This window comes from Salmo salar, chromosome 20 (assembly GCF_965601325.2).
Source record: "Salmo salar chromosome 20, fSalSal1, whole genome shotgun sequence".
NCBI classification, from domain to species: domain Eukaryota; kingdom Metazoa; phylum Chordata; class Actinopteri; order Salmoniformes; family Salmonidae; genus Salmo; species Salmo salar.
This window is the reverse complement of record NC_138310.1, coordinates 81,713,233-81,731,841: the sequence shown is the minus strand read 5'-3', so window position 1 is coordinate 81,731,841 and position 18,609 is coordinate 81,713,233. Positions and strand designations below refer to the sequence as shown.

The window sequence follows — 18,609 nt, the reverse complement described above, 5'->3', positions numbered from 1 at the left end:
AGCAGTTTATCTGAGCCTGTTGGTTTAGATTGTGTCCAATAGAACAAAACGACAGAAGTAGAACTCACAACACTGGGAGCCAATCAGAGGCCCTCTTACCTCTGTGTGGGTGTGGTTCTGGAGGGCAAGACAGGAGGTCGATGTGGGATTGGAGCAGGGCTGTGAGGCTCTTTAGGGCCCGCCCCCACCATGTAGACTTTAGGGGGGAGGGGAGGCACGCCTTGATCAGATGATGACTGGTCATATCGTTCAAATGAGGAGGAAGAGGAGGATGAGGAAGAGGGGGAACCAGGGGAGGGCTTTCTTCCTCCCTCCCACACCTGCTGGGGGTGTCTGGCTGGTGGGTAGATAGCCAGAGGTGCAGGACAGGGCCTGGGGGAGGGTAAGGTGAGGGGATTGGTGGTGAGGCTAGCAGAAGGTACAGTGGTTGGGGTGTTTAAGTTAATATGTTCAGATCTGGGTTTGGGTGCCGTGGGGGAGTGTTTAGGGGAGGTGGGGATGAAGCGTAGTGGGGGGCAGTTTGGGGTGCTGCGAGGTGGGATGGGGGGTAAAGGGGAGTCCTGGGCAGTAGAATGGAGGGTGGTAGGACAGGGGGTAGTGTTGGGACGAGGGTAAGTCTGGACACAGTCCAATGTCTCTACAGGGACAGAGCGGTACTTTGTCCTCTCCTTAGGAACTGGTCTCTGTGCAGGGACTGGTCTCTCTCCATCCCTCTCTCCTTCTCTGGACACTGGTCTCTGTGCAGGGACTGGTCTCTCTCCTCTGGACACTGGTCTCTCCTTAGGGACTGGTCTCTCTCCTCTGGACACTGGTCTCTCCTTAGGGACTGGTCTCTCTCCTCTGGACACTGGTCTCTCCTTAGGGACTGGTCTCTCTCCTCTGGACACTGGTCTCTCCTTAGGGACTGGTCTCGGTCTCTCTCCATCCCTCTCTCCTTCCCTGGACACTGGTCTCTGTGCAGGGACTGGTCTCTCACTCCCCACAGGGCTGGGTCTGTCTGTGAACACTGCTCTCTCTTCCCCTCTCTGGTCTCCCTCTGCAGCCAGGTGTGTGTGTAGAGCATCGTGCTCTCTCTCTGGGTGTGTGTGAGTGTTTGTGTGGAGTGTTTTTTGCAGGCTGGCTAGGATGCGTTTGCGGTGTCCAGGCAATGTGATTCCAATCGTCTCCAGCTGATCCTGGGTCAGCCCTTGGCATTCCAACAACGTTCCAAACCCTGCGTCTTGGAACACTGGGAAATACTGGTCCAGATGCAGCACACACAGCCACTCCCACACCGACACACAGCCCTCCGCATCAGACATCACCACAGTGTGTGTGTGTTTGAGTGGGTGTGTCTCTACGTGTATATGTGTGTAGATATGTGTTTTTGTGTGTGTGTGTGTCCAGTCAGTGTTCAGATTAAACCTGTGGAAGAAACAGGAAGACAGGTTAGGAATTCAACCTTTATCAATAGAAGTGTATAATCCAGTCAATACAATTCACTTATATTCCGTTCAGAAACACACAACCTCATGGCAACCCCCTCACGGCAACCTCCCCCCCCCCCCGGCAACCCCCCCCCCCCCCACGGCAACCCCATGAAGAGGATGTTAGAAGACGACAGTGAGATTAGAATCTTTGTCTGGAAATCAACAAGTTCCACCTCTTGGTCAATGAACTATAAACACTGTTGACACCAGAGCAATGAACACCACTATAAACACTGTTGACACCAGAGCAATGAACACCACTATAAACACTGTTGACACCAGAGCAATGAACACCACTATAAACACTGTTGACACCAGAGCAATGAACACCACTATAAACACTGTTGACACCAGAGCAATGAACACCACTAAAACACTGTTGACACCAGAGCAATGAACACCACTATAAACACTGTTGACACCAGAGCAATGAACACCACTAAAACACTGTTGACACCAGAGCAATGAACACCACTATAAACACTGTTGACACCAGAGCAATGAACACCACTATAAAACACTGTTGACACCAGAGCAATGAACACCACTAAAACACTGTTGACACCAGAGCAATGAACACCACTAAAACACTGTTGACACCAGAGCAATGAACACCACTATAAACACTGTTGACACCAGAGCAATGAACACCACTAAAACACTGTTGACACCAGAGCAATGAACACCACTATAAACACTGTTGACACCAGAGCAATGAACACCACTATAAACACTGTTGACACCAGAGCAATGAACACCACTAAAACACTGTTGACACCAGAGCAATGAACACCACTATAAACACTGTTGACACCAGAGCAATGAACACCACTATAAACACTGTTGACACCAGAGCAATGAACACCACTAAAACACTGTTGACACCAGAGCAATGAACACCACTATAAACACTGTTGACACCAGAGCAATGAACACCACTATAAACACTGTTGACACCAGAGCAATGAACACCACTAAAACACTGTTGACACCAGAGCAATGAACACCACTATAAACACTGTTGACACCAGAGCAATGAACACCACTATAAACACTGTTGACACCAGAGCAAAAGCATTACTGTTGGCTAATTCTCTTTCTTCCTTTTCCCCTCCCTCTCCCCCCCTCCCTCCCTAACCACAGATAAGAGACCACCGTCTCTAAACAGACCACAAACACCCAACAGCTAGCACACACACACACACACACACAATATGCGCGCGCACGCACGCACACACACAGTATGCGCACACGCACACACACAGTATGCGCGCGCGCACACACACACACACACACACACACACACAGTATGCGCACGCGCGCAAAAAACACACACACACACACACACACACACACACACACACACAATGCGCTCACAAACACAGTATGAGAGAAGACTCAGCTTATCTTCCTAAACTCTAAAAGTACCTCGTCTTACAGTCAGTGATCAGCAGATGTTAATCTATGGAGGTCGAGAACAGTGCTGTCCTCTTTAAAAACACCCACCAGCAAAGATCTCTCTCTGACAAAACACACACGTATCTTTAATACACAAACTATCTGTTCTACCTCTACTGATGACTACAGTAGAGCCTCAGTAGTATAGCACCTGGACATTCTTCTCCTTTGCTGAAGGACTGTAGAAGCTGCAAGGTAAACGTTTACCCCATCTCATAGTTTCAAAAGTAACTCAAAAATTGGACAAGAGGACACTTTGTACAAGGATGTAGGAGCTGTGTGACACAAGACAGCAAACCTCACATATTACACACAGACACACATGTATTTTCTAGTCACACATCAGCATAACAAAGAGCTCATTAGTACCAGGCAGAAAACAGTCCAATAGGTGAACTATTTTATTCTGCAACCATGAAAGACCATTAGACCAGAACAGACTGCGGGACAGAGGTGGTGTCACAGATCCGTCACAAGAGTCAACACACACACCTGCGCGGGGTGGGTAGGTGCCTCTATGTGGAGGGACACACACAACCGCTGTCTATTTTGCATGTTAAATGGATACCATTTCTGAAAGTGTGAAGAAGGACATCAGTGTCTGTAAAATAACTGCAAATCATTTCCTGTGGTATTTCCTGTCCTTCCTCTAACTGACAGGACAGAGACCACAGAGCTCTCTCTCTCTCTCTCTCTCTCTCTCTCTCTCTCCCTCTCCAAATGTTTCTTATCAATCTACACACAATACAACATAATGAAAAAGCGAAGACAGGTTTTTAGAAAAAAATATATAAACTCAACAAAAAAGAAACGTCTTCTCACTGTCAACTGCATTTATTTTCAGTAAACTTAACATGTAAATATTTGTATGAACATCACAAGATTCAACAACTGAGACATAAACTGAACAAGTTCCACAGACATGTGACTAACAGAAATTGAATAATGTGTCCCTGAACAAAAGGGGGGGTCAAAATCAAAAGTAACAGTCAGTATCTGGTATTGCCACCAGCTGCATTAAGTACTGCAGTGCATCTCCTCCTCCTCGTGGACTGCACCAGATTTGCCAGTTCTTGCTGTGAGATGTTACCCCACTCTTCCACCAAGGCACCTGCAAGTTCCCGGACATTTCTGGGGGGCAATGGCCCTAGCCCTCGCCCTTCGATCTAACAGGTCCCAGACGTGCTCAATGGGATTGAGATCTGGGCTCTTCGCTGGCCATGACAGAACACTGACATTCCTGTCTTGCAGGAAATCACGCACAAAACGAGCAGTATGGTCATGTCAGGATGAGCCTGCAGGAAGGGTACCACATGAGGGAGGAGGTTGTCTTCCCTGTAACACACAGCATTGAGATTGCCTGCAATGACAACAAGCTCAGTCCGATGATGCTGTGACACACCGCCCCAGACCATGACGGACCCTCCACCTCCAAATCGATCCCGCTCCAGAGTACAGGCCTCGGTGTAACGCTCATTCCTTCGACGATAAACGTGAATCCGACCATGACCCAGGGTGAGACAAAACCGTGACTCGTCAGTGAAGAGCACTTTTTGCCAGTCCTGTCTGGTCCAGCAACGATCGGTTTGTGCCCATAGGCGACGTTGTTGCCAGTGATGTCTGGTGAGGACCTGCCTTACAACAGGCCTACAAGCCCTCAGTCCAGCCTCTCTCAGCCTATTGCGGACAGTCTGAGCACTGATGGAGGGATTGTGCATTCCTGGTGTAACTCGTGCAGTTGTTGTTGCCATCCTGTGCCTGTCCCGCAGGTGTGATGTTCGGATGTACCGATCCTGTGCAAGTGTTGTTACACGTGGTCTGTCACTGCGAGGATGATCAGCTGTCCATCCTGTCTCCCTGTAGCACTGTCTTAGGCGTCTTACAGTACGGACATTGCAATTTATTGCCCTGGCCACATCTGCAGTCCTCACGCCTCCTTGCAGCATGCCTAAAGCACATTCACGCAGATGAGCAGGGTCCCTGGGCATCTTTCTTTTGGTGTTTTTCAGAGTCAGTAGAAAGGCCTCTTTAGTGTCCTAAGTTTTCAGAACTGTGACCTTAATTGCCTACTGTCTGTAAGCTGTTAGTGTCTTAACGACCGTTCCACAGGTACAAGTTCATTAATTGTTTATGGTTCCTTGAACAAGCATGGGAAACAGTGATTAAACCCTTTACAATGAAGATCTGTGAAGTTGTGTTTTTTTAAGATTTATCTTTGAAAGACAGGGTCCTGAAAAATGGACATTTATTTTTTGCTGAGTTTATATATACACTCTATTTACATAAGTATTCAGACCCTTTGCTTTGAGACTAAAAATTGAGACTAGAAATTGAGTTTAGGTGCATCTTGTTTCCATTGATCATCCTTGAGATACTTCTACAACTTGATTGGAGTCCAGGCACACACCTGTCTATATAAGGTCCCACAGTTGACAGTGCATGGCAGAGCAAAAACCAAGCAATGAGGTGGAAGTAATTTTCCGTAGAGCTCCGAGACAGGATCGTGTCGAGCGTGACTACTTTGAAGAATCTAAAATAATAAATATATTTTGATTTGTTTAACACTTTTTTGGTTACTACATGATTCCATATGTGTTATTTCATAGTGTTGACGTCTTCACTATAATTCTACAATGTAGAAAATAGTAAAAATAAAGAATAACCCTTGAATGAGTAGGTGTCCAACTTCTGACTGGTACTGTATATTCTCTGTACATCTTCTCTGTCTATTTCTGTTATCTTGGCCTTTCACTCCTTCAAGCATGAATGACTTACAGTTTCGCTTGTCTTCTCTTTCTAAGCATATACTGTGCATCTATCTTTCCAGAATGTCCATCTATCACTGTGTCCATCTTGTAACAGGTGGAGTTGCCTCTATTAGATGTAATATGGTAGTCATGAGACTGAACTGTGAGGTTGCTATCGGTCTGTTTGAACTAATTGGTTATTTCTGTTAATTTATTACTGGTGTTAATTGATTGCAGGTGTGATTGTGACCAGCGCCTCCACCTGTTATCTTAAAATGGCTGCATTTCTGAGAGCCAAGAGGAAGGGAAAGGACAGAACTGCTGCTGTCTCCAAGTCCCACACCAAACTTGATATTTGCTTTGCCTGAGCTACACTACTTGAAAACTGCATGTACTGGAGACACTGAAACTGTAAACCTTTTTGATTGCCACTCTCAGTCTGCTGGCCCCTACAGCTTATTTGAACCTTGTTGTAATAAAGTGTATTTTTGATGATCCTGTGTATTTCATAGTGGTACCCAGTTCAGTTCTCTATTGACCCTGTCCTGTCCTGCCCTGTCCTGCCCTGTCCTACAACCTGTGGTTGCTAAACCAGCTCTCTCTCCAGGCTGGTTATAACCATGTTTCTATACTGCAGCAACAATGGGGCATTCTGTTACCTGGGCAACAGAAAACAGGAATACAGATTAGAGGCGCCAGGGGGAATCATATGGACAAGATAGAGCCAGAGTTGTGATTTTAGACACCGATTAAGAGAGTTACCTGACATCTTTGACATGCTTTAAGGGAAGTAAGAGATTGTGTGTGGGTGTCAAGCTTCACATCCCCTTTCAGGTACACGTAAAAATACACGATGCCAGAGTTAAACTCAGTTCTTTATAAGCTGCCCTCTCAGATAGGACTATGACGTCACAAGGTGACATTTACATCACCTCAATATGAGCTACTGTTGAGTCTCCCCGCCTCGCCTCAATATGAGCTACTGTTGAGTCTCCCCGCCTCGTCTCAATATGAGCTACTGTTGAGTCTCCCCGCCTCGTCTCAATATGAGCTACTGTTGAGTCTCCCCGCCTCGTCTCAATATGAGCTACTGTTGAGTCTCCCCGCCTCGTCTCAATATGAGCTACTGTTGAGTCTCCCCGCCTCGTCTCAATATGAGCTACTGCTTTATCCTCAACTACCTTCTCTTTCACTCATACTGTCTCTTTCTCTGCATTTTAACACCTCTGTTTCACACCACAGGTTGCCCGTTTAGCAGACTAAATAAAAGAAACGTCTGACTCTTCACACACATCTCCAGTCACTCATCTCGGGGATTCACAGACAGACAGAGGTGTAAACATGCTGACTCAGCCAACGACCTCAAAGAGCCACTGAGATCACACAAACAATATCTAGGCTCTTTCTATCTCCCCTTCACTCTCCTCCATCCTCTCTGTCTCATGAAGAGATAAACATACAAAAATGGTACTACAGATATAGGGTCATCATCCAAAAGGTCCCCATCCCAATATGGTAAAATCAGACAAGCTAAATGTATCTCTGACCCATTGTGATTACTGAGTATGGCGGGGTACTTTGTTAGTCAGCAGCCACTAGCTGTGACTCCACTGCCAGTGAGCAAAAAAAGTTTTGATTTACACAAAAACACACACACACACACACACGCTCAGTGCTGGGATTAAAAGACTGTGTAAGGAAAGTACACGACACAGTCTGGACAGAGCTTTTAGAAGTCCAGAGAGGGATGGGGAGCAGCCAGGTTACTCGAGAAACAAGGTGATATTCAATAATGAAAAAAATTATCAATAGTTACATATATCGTATGGTTTTGACAATATCGCAATATTATTTTTCCACTAGTTGGCTGTACCTGCATCAAAATTCCAGTATTTTTCCCTCATATCTTGTTCTCCATCTTTTTAAATATGGAGACAATTTGTTTTCAGCACTTTTATTTCCATGACTGGCTCTCAAGGCTCTCTCTTGTCCCTCTGCTGCAGACATATGGTGAACAATATGTTGGAACATCGAATCGCAAAAAAAAAAAAATCACAGTATCTGTACTTATTATGGATCCCCATTAGCTGCTGCCAAGGCACCTGACCAAGGCACCTGACCACACAACTGAACAGTAGTCCAGGTGCGACAAACCTAGGGCCTGTAGGACCTGCCTTGTTGATAGTGCTGTTAAGAAGGTAGAGCAATGCTTTATTATGGACAGACTTCTCCCCATCTTAGCTACTGTTGTATCAATATGTTTTAACCATGACAGTTTACAATCCAGGGTTACTCCAAGCAGTTTAGTCAGGTCAACTTGCTCAATTTACACATTATTCATTGCAAGATTTAGTTGAGGTTTAGGGTTTAGTGAATGATTTGTCCCAAATACAATGCTTTTAGTTTTTGCAGTTATTTTAGTCACTGTAGTAGCTGACGTGTATAGTGTTGAGTCAGCCACATACATAGACACACTGGCTTTACTTAAAGCCAATGGCATGTCGTTAGTAAAGATTGAAAAAAGTAAGAGGCCTAGACAGCTGCCCTGGGGATTTCCTGATTGTACCTGGATTAGACAGGTAATTCTTTATCCACAATATAGCAACGGGGTGTAAAGCCATAACACATACGTTTTTCCAGCAGCAGACCATGATCGATAATGTCAAAAGCCGCACTGAAGTCTAACAGCCCCCCCCCCAATCTTTTTATAATCAATGTCTCAGCCAATCATCAGTCATTTGAGGAAGTGTTGTGCTTGTTGAATGTCCTTCCCTATAAGTGTGCTAAAAGTCTGTTGTCAATTTATTTACTGTAAATTAGATTTTTTTTATTTTATTTAACTAGTCAAGTCAGTTAAAAACAAATTCTTATTTACAATGACGGTCTACCAAAAGGCCTCCTGCAGGGATGGGGGCTGGGATTAAAAAATGCATTAAATAAAAATATAGGACAAAACACACATCACGACGAAACAACACTACATAAAGAGAGACCTAAGACAACAACACAAGACAACACATCATGGTAGCAACACCACATGACAACAACATGGTAGCAACATAACATGGAAGCAGCACAAAACATGGTACAAACATTATTGGGCATAGACAACAGCACAAAGGTAAGAAGGTAAAGGCAACAATAGATTAGGCAAAGCAGCCACCACTGTCAGTGAGTGTGTCCATGATTGAGTCTTTGAATGTAGAGATGGAGATAAAACTGTCCAGTTTGAGTGTTTGTTGCAGCTCGTTCCAGTTGCTAGCTGCAGTGAACTGAAAAGAGGAGCGACCCAGAGATGTGTGTGCTTTGGGGACCTTTTACAGAATGTGACTGGCAGAACGGGTGTTGTATGTGGAGGATGAGGGCTGCAGTAGATATCTCAGATAGGGGGGAGTGAGGCCTAAGAGGGTTTTATAAATAAGCATCAACCAGTGGGTCTTGCAACGGGTATACAGAGATGACCAGTTTACAGAGGAGTATAGAGTGCAGTGATGTGTCTTATAAGGATGGCAAATCTGATGGCCGATCGGTAAAGAACATCTAGCCGCTTGAGAGCACCCTTACCTGCCGATCTATAAATTATGTCTCCGTAATCTAGCATGGGTAGGATGGTCATCTGAATCAGGGTTAGTTTGGCAGCTGGGGTGAATGAGGAGCGATTACGATAGAGGAAACCAAGTCTAGATTTAACCTTAGCCTGCAGCTTTGATATGTGCTGAGAGAAAGACAGTGTACCGTCTAGCCATATTCCTGAGTACTTGTATGAGGCGACTACCTCAAGCTCTAAACCCTCAGAGGTAGTAATCACACCGGTGGGGAGAGGGGCATTCTTCTTACCAAACCACATGACCTTTGTTTTGGAGGTGTTCAGAACAAGGCTAAGGACAGAGAAAGCTTGTTGGACACTAAGAAAGCTTTGTTGTAGAGTATTTAACACAACATCCAGGGAGGGGCCAGCTGAGTATAAGACTGTATCATTTGCATATAAATGGCTGAGAGAGCATCCTACTGCCTGAGCTATGTTGTCAGTGTAAATTGAGAAGAGTGTGGGGCCTAGGATCAAGCCTTGGGGTATTTCCTTGGTGACAGGCAGTGGCTGAGTCAGCAGATGTTCTGACTTTATACACTGCACTCTTTGAGAGAGGTAGTTAGCAAACCAGGCCAAAGACCCCTCAGAGACACCAATAGTCCTTAGCCGGCCCACAAGAATGGAATGGTCTAGTCTCAAAAGCTTTGGCCAAGTCAATAAAAATAGCTTAGAATCAAAGGCAATGGTGACATCATTGAGGACCTTTAAGGTTGCAGTGACACATCTATAGCCTGAGCGGAAATCAGATTGCATACCAGAGAGAATATTATAGACGTCAAGAAAGCCAGTAAGTTGATTATTGACAGAGAGAGAACTGCTCCTTAAAGTTTTTCCAACACTTTTGATAAACAGGTAAAAATAGAAATTGTTAGGATCAGCTTGATCTCCTTAGAAATAAAGGACACACTGTGGCTGCCTTCCAACCAATGGGAACCTCCCCAGAGAGGAGACACAGGTTAAAAAGGTCAGAGATAGGCTTGGCGATGATAGGGGGTGCAACCTTCTGGATCTAAACCATCTGACCCAGATGTTTTTTTGGGGTCAAGTTTAAGGACCTCCTTTAGCACCTCAGACTCAGTGACCGCCTGCAAGGAGAAACTTTGTAGCGTGGCAGTGGAAAAAGAGGGAGGAGCATCGGGGCTAGTCGCATTAGAAGGGGTGGGAGTAGAGGAAATGTTGGATGGGCAATGAAGCATGGCTGAGTCAAATAGGAATCCTGACATAATGAAGTGGTGATTAAAGAGCTCAGCCACGTGCTTCTTGTCAGTAACAACCACATCAACTTTAAGGGACATGGGCAGCTGTGAGAAGGGTTTATCCTCGAGGTCTTTAACCGTTTCCCAGAACTTCTTGGGGTTAGACCCACAGAGAGAGAACTGCTCCTTAAAGTAACTAACATTGGCCTTCTGGATAGCCTGAGTGCACTTATTTCTCATTTGCCTGAACGAGAGCCAGTCAGCCTGAGTATGTGTGTGCCGAGCCTTTCGCCAAATGGTATTATTGAGGTGGGGTAACTCTGCCAGATCCCAGTCGAACCAGGGACTGAACCCGTTTTTAATTCTCATTTTCTTTGAGGTGTTTGTTTACAATACCACTGAAGATATAAAAATGAGGGGATCAAGCTGATTCTATACCAATTTCCAGAGGCCAGGTCAGGAATGAAGACTTGCTCATTCAAGTTTTTTAGCAAGCGTCTATGACAAATCAGGACAGGTTGTTTCACTGAGAAGCCAGTGCGAACACAGGCTGTCAAAGTGATCACTAAGGTCATTACAGAAAACACCTGACTGATACCCATCAAGATTATTTGTGAGGATAACATCAAGGAGAGTAGCCTTTTTTTGAGTGTTTGGAGTCATATTTTGTGGGATTGGTAATAACCTGAGAAAAATGTAGGCAGTCCCATTGCTTTAGGACTTGGTCAGGTGGTTTAAGCATGTCCCAGTTTAAGGCACCTAGCAGGACGAATTCAAACTTAATGTAAGGTGCCAGGAGAGAGCTTAGGGAAGGTAGGGTACAGGCCGGTGCTGATGGTGGAATTGTATCTGGTCAAACACAATTTTTTTCAAAAGTTTACTAAGGGTTGGTAACAGGCTGATTGGTCAGCTATTTGAGCCAGTATAGGGAGCTTTACTATTCTTAAGTAGGGGAATGACTTTCGCTTCCCTCCAGGCCGGAGGGTACACACTTTCTAGTAGGCTTAAATTGAAGATGTAGCAAATAGGAGTAGCAATATCGGCTGCTATTATCCTCAGTCATTTTCCATCCAAGTTGTCAGACCCCGCTGGCTTATCATTGTTGATAGACAAAACTTTTTACACCTCTTCCACACTCACTCTACGGAATTCAAAATTGCAATGCCTGTCTTTCATAATTTCTTCAGATATACTTGGATGTGTAGTGTCAGCGTTTGTTGCTGAAAAATTATGCCTAAATTTGCTAATCTCGGCAATTAAAAAATAATTCAAGTTGTGATGAATGAGCCATCTGATTCAGTGAATGATAGCGCGGAGTTTGGTTTTTTGCCCAAAATGTAATTTAAGGTGCTCCATTCTTTAAGGTACTATCATTCTTTATGTCATTTATCTTTGTTTCATAATGTAGTTTCTTGTTTTTATTCAGTTTATTCACATGATTTCATGTCAACTAGCATGTCAACTAGCATGGCCATCAGCTAGCATGTCAACTAGCATGGCCATCAGCTAGCATGTCAACTAGCATGGCCATCAGCTAGCATGTCAACTAGCATGGCCATCAGCTAGCATGTCAACTAGCATGGCCATCAGCTAGCATGTCCAACTAGCATGGCCAACAGCTAGCATGTCCAACTAGCATGGCCAACAGCTAGCATGTCCAACTAGCATGGCCAACAGCTAGCATGGCCAACTAGCATGGCCAACAGCTAGCATGTCAACTAGCATGGCCAACAGCTAGCATGTCAACTAGCATGGCCAACAGCTAGCATGTCAACCAGCATGGCCAACAGCTAGCATGTCAACCAGCATGGCCAACAGCTAGCATGGCCAACAGCTAGCATGGCCAACAGCTAGCATGGCCGCATGGCCAACAGCTAGCATGGCCGCATGGCCAACAGCTAGCATGGCCGCATGGCCAACAGCTAGCATGGCCGCATGGCCAACAGCTAGCATGGCCGCATGGCCAACAGCTAGCATGGCCGCATGGCCAACAGCTAGCATGTCAACCAGCATGGCCAACAGCTAGCATGTCAACCAGCATGGTCAACAGCTAGCATGTCAACCAGCATGGCCAACAGCTAGCATGTCAACCAGCATGGCCAACAGCTAGCATGTCAACCAGCATGGCCAACAGCTAGCATGTCAACCAGCATGGCCAACAGCTAGCATGTCAACCAGCATGGCCAACAGCTAGCATGTCAACCAGCATGGCTAACAGCTAGCATGTCAACCAGCATGGCCAACAGCTAGCATGTCAACCAGCATGGCCAACAGCTAGCATGTCAACCAGCATGGCCAACAGCTAGCATGTCAACCAGCATGGCCAACAGCTAGCATGTCAACCAGCATGGCCAACAGCTAGCATGTCAACCAGCATGGCCAACAGCTAGCATGTCAACCAGCATGGCCAACAGCTAGCATGTCAACCAGCATGGCCAACAGCTAGCATGTCAACCAGCATGGCCAACAGCTAGCATGTCAACCAGCATGGCCAACAGCTAGCATGTCAACCAGCATGGCCAACAGCTAGCATGTCAACCAGCATGGCCAACAGCTAGCATGTCAACCAGCATGGCCAACAGCTAGCATGTCAACCAGCATGGCCAACAGCTAGCATGTCAACCAGCATGGTCATCAGCAGTTGTAGAAAAAGTACCCAGCATGTCATACTTGAGTAAAAGTAAAGATAACTTAATAGAAAATTACTCAAGTAAAAGTCTCCCAGTAAAATACTACTTTAGTAAAAGTATTTGGTTTTAAATATACATAAGTATTAAAAGTATAAATCATTTCAAATTCCTTACATTAAGCAAACCAGGTGGAGCCATATTATTATAATACTTTTTTTAATTACGGAGAGCCAGGGGCACACTTCGACACTAAGACATTTGTGTATAGTGAGTCTGCCAGATCAGAGGCAATAGGATGAGGGATGTTTTCTTGTTAAGTGCATGGCCATTTTACAATTTTCCTGTCCTGCTACACATTCAAAATGTAACGAGTGCTTTTGGGTGTCAGGGAAAATGTATGAAGTAAAACGTACATCCTTTTGTAGTTAAGTAAAAGTACTGATACCCCCAAAACTACTTAAATAGTACAATAAAGTATTTTTACTTAAGGATCAACGTGTTGTTGCCTACTCTTACCACCTGGGGGCGGCCCGTCAGGAAGTCCATGATCCAGTTGCAGAGATAGGTGTTTCGTCCCAGAGTCTTAGCGTAGTGATGAGCTTCGTGGGCACTATGGTGTTGAATGCTGCGCTGTAGTCGATGAATAGCATTCTCACATAGGTGTTCCTTTTGTCAAGGTGAGGAAGGGCGGTGTGGAGTGCGATTGAGATTGCGTCATCTGTGGATCTGTTGGGGCGGTATGCAAATTGGAGTGGCTCTAGGGTTTCCTGGAGGATGCTGTTGATGTGAGCCATGACCAGCCTTTCAAAGCACTTCATTGCTACTGACGTGAGTGCCATGGGGCGGTAATCATCTGCGATTGATTTAAATTTCAGTCATGGGATTTGTTTTTGCTTTGACCCCAGTATGCTAGTTGTTGGCCATGCTTGCTGATGGCCAGTGGTGTTAAGTACTTTTAACACTGGGGCCCCTCAAGGGTGAGTACCATGTCCCCTCCTGTATTCCCTGTTCACCCACGACTGCGTAGCCAAGCACGACTCCAACACCATCATTAAGTTTGCTGACAACACAACAGTGGTAGGCCTGATCACAGACAACGATGAGACTCCCTATAGGGAGGTGGTCAGAGAACTGGCAGTGAGAAATACAAAGGAGATGATCGTGGACTACAGGAAAATGCGGGCAGAACAGGCCCCCATTAACATCGACAGGGTTTCAAGTTCCTTGGTGTCCACATCACCAACAAACTATCATGGTCCAACCATACCAAGACAGTCATGAAGAGGGCACAACAAAACCTTCTCCCCCTCAGGAGCCTGGAAAGATTTGGCATGGGCCCCCAGATCCTCAAAAGGTTCTACAGCTGCACCATCGAGAGCATCCTGACTATTTTCATCACCGCCTGGTAAGGCAACTGCTTGGCATCTGACCTTAAGGCGCTACAGAGGGTAGTGCGAACGGCCCAGTACGCAACTGGGGCCAAGCATCCTGCCATCCAGGACATACAGTTGAAGTCGGAAGTTTACATACACTTATGTTAGAGTCATTAAAACTAGTTTTTCAACCACTCCACAAATTTCTTGTTAACAAACAACAGTTTTGGCAAGTCAGTTAGGACATCTACTTTGTGCATGACACAATATTTTTTTTCAATAATTGTTTACAGACAGATTATTTCACTTATAGCTCACTGTTTCACAATTCCAGTGAGTCCAGTTGACTGTGCCTTTAAACAGCTTAGAAATGTCCAGAAAATGATGTCATGGCTTTAGAAGCTTCTGATAGGCTAATTGACATCATTTGAGTCAATTGGAGGTGTACCTGGGGATGTATTTCAAAGCCTACCTTCAAACTCAGTGCCACTTTGCTTGACATCATGGGAAAATCAAAAGAAATCAGCCAAGACCTCAGAAAAAAAATTGTAGCCCTCCACAAATCTGGTTCATCATTTGGGGAAAATTTCCAAACGCCTGAAGGTAACACGTTCATCTGTACAAACAATAGTACGCAAGTATAAACACCATGGGACCACGCCGCTGTCATACCGCTCAGGAAGGAGACGCGTTCTGTCTCCTAGAGATGAACTTACTTTGGTGCGAAAATTGCAAATCAACCCAGCACAACAGCAAAGGACCTTGTGAAGATGCTGGAGGAAACAGGTACAAAAGTATCTATATCCACAGTAAAACGAGTCCTATATCGACATAACCTCAAACGCCGCTCAGCAAGGAAGAAGCCACTGCTCCAAAACCGCCATAAAAAAGCCAGACTACGGTTTGCAAATGCAAATGGGGACAAAGATGGTACTTTTTGGACAAAATGTCCTCTGGTCTGATGAAACAAAAATATAACTATTTGGTCATAATTACCATCGTTATGTATAGAGGAAAAAGGGAGAGGCTTGCAAGCCGAAGAACACTATCCCAACCGTGAAGCACGGGGTGTGGCAGCATTATGTTGTGGGGGTGCTTTGCTGCAGGAGGTACTGGTGAACTTCACAAAATAGCTTGGCATCATAAGGGTGGAAAATGATGTGGATATATTGAAGCATCTCAAGACATCAGTCATGAAGTTAAAGCTTGGTCGCAAATGGGTCTTCCAAATGGACAATGACCCCAAGCCAAAATTCACCCAACTTATTGTGGGAAGCTTATGGACGGCTACCTGAAACGTTTGACCTGAGTTAAACAATTTAAAGGCAATGCTACCAAATACTAATTGAGTGTATGTAAACTTCTGACCCACTGGGAATGTGATGAAACAAATAAAAACTGAAATAAATCATTCTCACATTCTTAAAATAAAGTGGTGATCCTAACTGACCTAAAACAGGGAATTTTTACTAGGATTAGATGTCAGCAATTGTGAAAAACTGAGTTTAAATGTATTTGGCTAAGGAGTATGTAAACTTCTGACTTACAGGAGGTAGCTAAGAGAAAACATTCGATGTAGCCAAAGTCTATAGGGTCCCCTAGGAAACACTTATCAACAATTTGGTTACTAACCTGTCACAAAAACTCCTCCCTGGCATTTTAATTCGTTGTTATGTCAAAAAACACTGTTCAAAGTGCCCACTATTACATTCTAACAAAAAAAATTGAATAATTATATTTCCAACAGTTCACGCAAGTGTTTTGCGCTAAATCGCTAGTCAAATCGCATTTGCAACATTTGGTTATAAATAAGGCCTAGATTGTTTTCACATATCGTGCAGACCCTCATGGCAGTGTGGAAATGATCTCAAATGAGTGCAGGAAATGCAGAAATTGATGAAAATGCTGAAAATAATTTTGGGTTGAAGTTTAATTGATCAGAATGGAGAAAGACCCATTGAAATCACTTGTGTTTTGCCACCCTGGGTCACTCACTACTCATAAAGCAAATGTAGACTTGTATTATTCAAAAACATAAAATACCGACACATTGTTTTTTTATACTGTGATATATTTTGGCCATATCACCTAGCCCAACCACGACTTAGTTCTTAGCTTCTGATTCAGGATCTTCCTCTTAGATCTCAGGTCTGCTTTTGACACCGTAGGCCACAACATCCTCCTGCAGCGTCTCAGAGAGCACACTGCTATCTCTCTAACAGCTCTGAATTGATTCTCCTCCTAACTCTCCAATAGGAAGCAATACATCACTATTGGAGAGACCAGATCAGAGGATTCTACAGTCACATGCGGTGTCACTCATGGGTCACTGCTTGGGCCTATCCTGTTTTTAAATTACATTTCTATTTATTAGGGATCTTCCTGGGGTCCAATAACATTCAGGCACTAACATTACATATAAAACAAAAGATGAAACAGTACATCATATGACATTACTACACCACTACATATCTAAATGCAAAAGTTATAATACCACATACAACAATATTACAATGTACGTGTGTGTAGAGTGCGTGTGCAAGCGCTTGTGTGCGTATGTGTATGTCTGTACCTTTGTGTGTGTCTCTTCACAGTCCCTGCTGTTTCATAAGGTGTATTTTTGAGCCCAACCTACATCAGCAACCTCATCTCAATCAGCGAGCCACCTAGCAGTCCCCGCTCCAGCCACTCCCTACTGCTTCAAGTCCCCAAGACACGTCTCCGAACTACGGGGGACCAAGCCTTCCGCTGCCTTGCCCCTCGCCTATGGAATGCTTAAAGCCCTCTTTTATAGTCCTAGTCGCAATCTATAATGATTTTGGCACCTAGCCCACTACTGCCCTTTTACCTGCCTTGATTTTAAATGTATAGATTTTTTTTTCTCAGTAGAGCTTTGAGAACTGTAATGAAAAGCACTATACAAATTAAATGTATTATGATTTTTTGTATTATAATAATAATAATAATAATAATAATAATAACAGTGAGAGAATTTGTAATATTGTTCTAATTCTAGACATACAGTTACATAGTATTGTTTAAATATTCCCCATGTTAAATGGGGCGCTAAATACATGGATCTGCCAAGCACCTGTCAAATCTGCACCTGTAGTTTGGACGACGGCGGAACACCGACAGAGGTGCACATTAACTCAGTCTATTCCAGTAACACAACTCCCATTTCACGCACGGAAATAACTTGTTAATATTGTAAATCATTGATTTATTATCCTGTAAAATGAGCGGACGTGAGCCCTGAGATCCGATAAGAAAACAGAATCCCTCTGGGATAAACAACCGTGTCAGCGTTTTACAATAACGGAGACGGGGTCCTCGCTTCTCGGTCGTTTAAACTATAGCCTAAATCTACCACAAAAGAAAGAAAACGCTTCTAGGCGTTTATCATTTTATTTTATCCACGATGAAACGCTACAGGCGGTCATTTTAATACATGAACTAACAGTAACTGCCCGTTTACAATCCTACAGGTTGCTCTAAAAACGTAGCTAGACTGTTGACAATAACATCCGAGTCTAGGCTGTTATGCCTTCGCAACTATACTAGAAAGTGCAGAGGAATTCTTTACAAATTCACCTCATTACAAAATCTGTTTTGGTCCTTTCTTTCCTGACGTTTTTCAATTGTAAACTCTCCAGAAAATTAAAAATATATATGATTTACCTTCTCTGTGTTTTGAACAGTTTCCCTGCTGACTGGAGTTGAGGTTTTGTGGTATTTGGGGATATTTCAGGGCGAGTTCGCCAATATCCTTTTCTCACGCTTCGAAAGCAGCAAAGACACAAATCCACCGAAAACTTCCGCCGCGGTCACGTGACCGATTACAATTCAGAAGGAGCACAGTCCGGTTTTCAACCTTTGAAGAACACACAGACAGGGAACCAGTTCCACACAAATGTACGTTTTGGAGACGAATCGCAGGCTAACAAGTTATTTCTGGACATGCTAATCCTGGACATTAGTAGCAACATGGGGACAATTCGGTCAGGTGCTTTGCAACAATAGCCATTCTGTCTAAAATGATCGTTCCATTCTGCGTGGAAACATAAAATAACAACACTGGACATTGTATTCACATACATATTTCTGAGTGATTCTAGGACGTGTCGTGTCGTGTTCAACCACAGGA

At 44.3% G+C, this 18,609-nt stretch overlaps 1 protein-coding gene across 4 annotated transcripts in view; it reads right to left on the bottom strand.

The window, feature by feature from the left end:
* LOC106581405 (arf-GAP with Rho-GAP domain, ANK repeat and PH domain-containing protein 1) overlaps positions 1–18,315 on the bottom strand; it is a 122,871-nt gene extending 104,556 nt beyond the window's left edge. For 2 of the 4 annotated variants that reach the window (XM_082966762.1, XM_082966764.1), the window contains exons 1-2: positions 18,144–18,315; positions 100–1,404 (exon numbers count right to left, since the gene is read on the bottom strand). In XM_082966762.1, coding sequence (XP_082822888.1) covers positions 100–1,301 — 1,202 coding nt within the window. In that variant the 5' untranslated portion in view covers positions 1,302–1,404; positions 18,144–18,315. The remainder of the gene's footprint in view (positions 1–99; positions 1,405–18,143) is intronic. The other 2 variants (XM_082966763.1, XM_082966766.1) reach the window with 2 other exon arrangements.
* Positions 18,316–18,609: the final 294 nt, after the last annotated feature.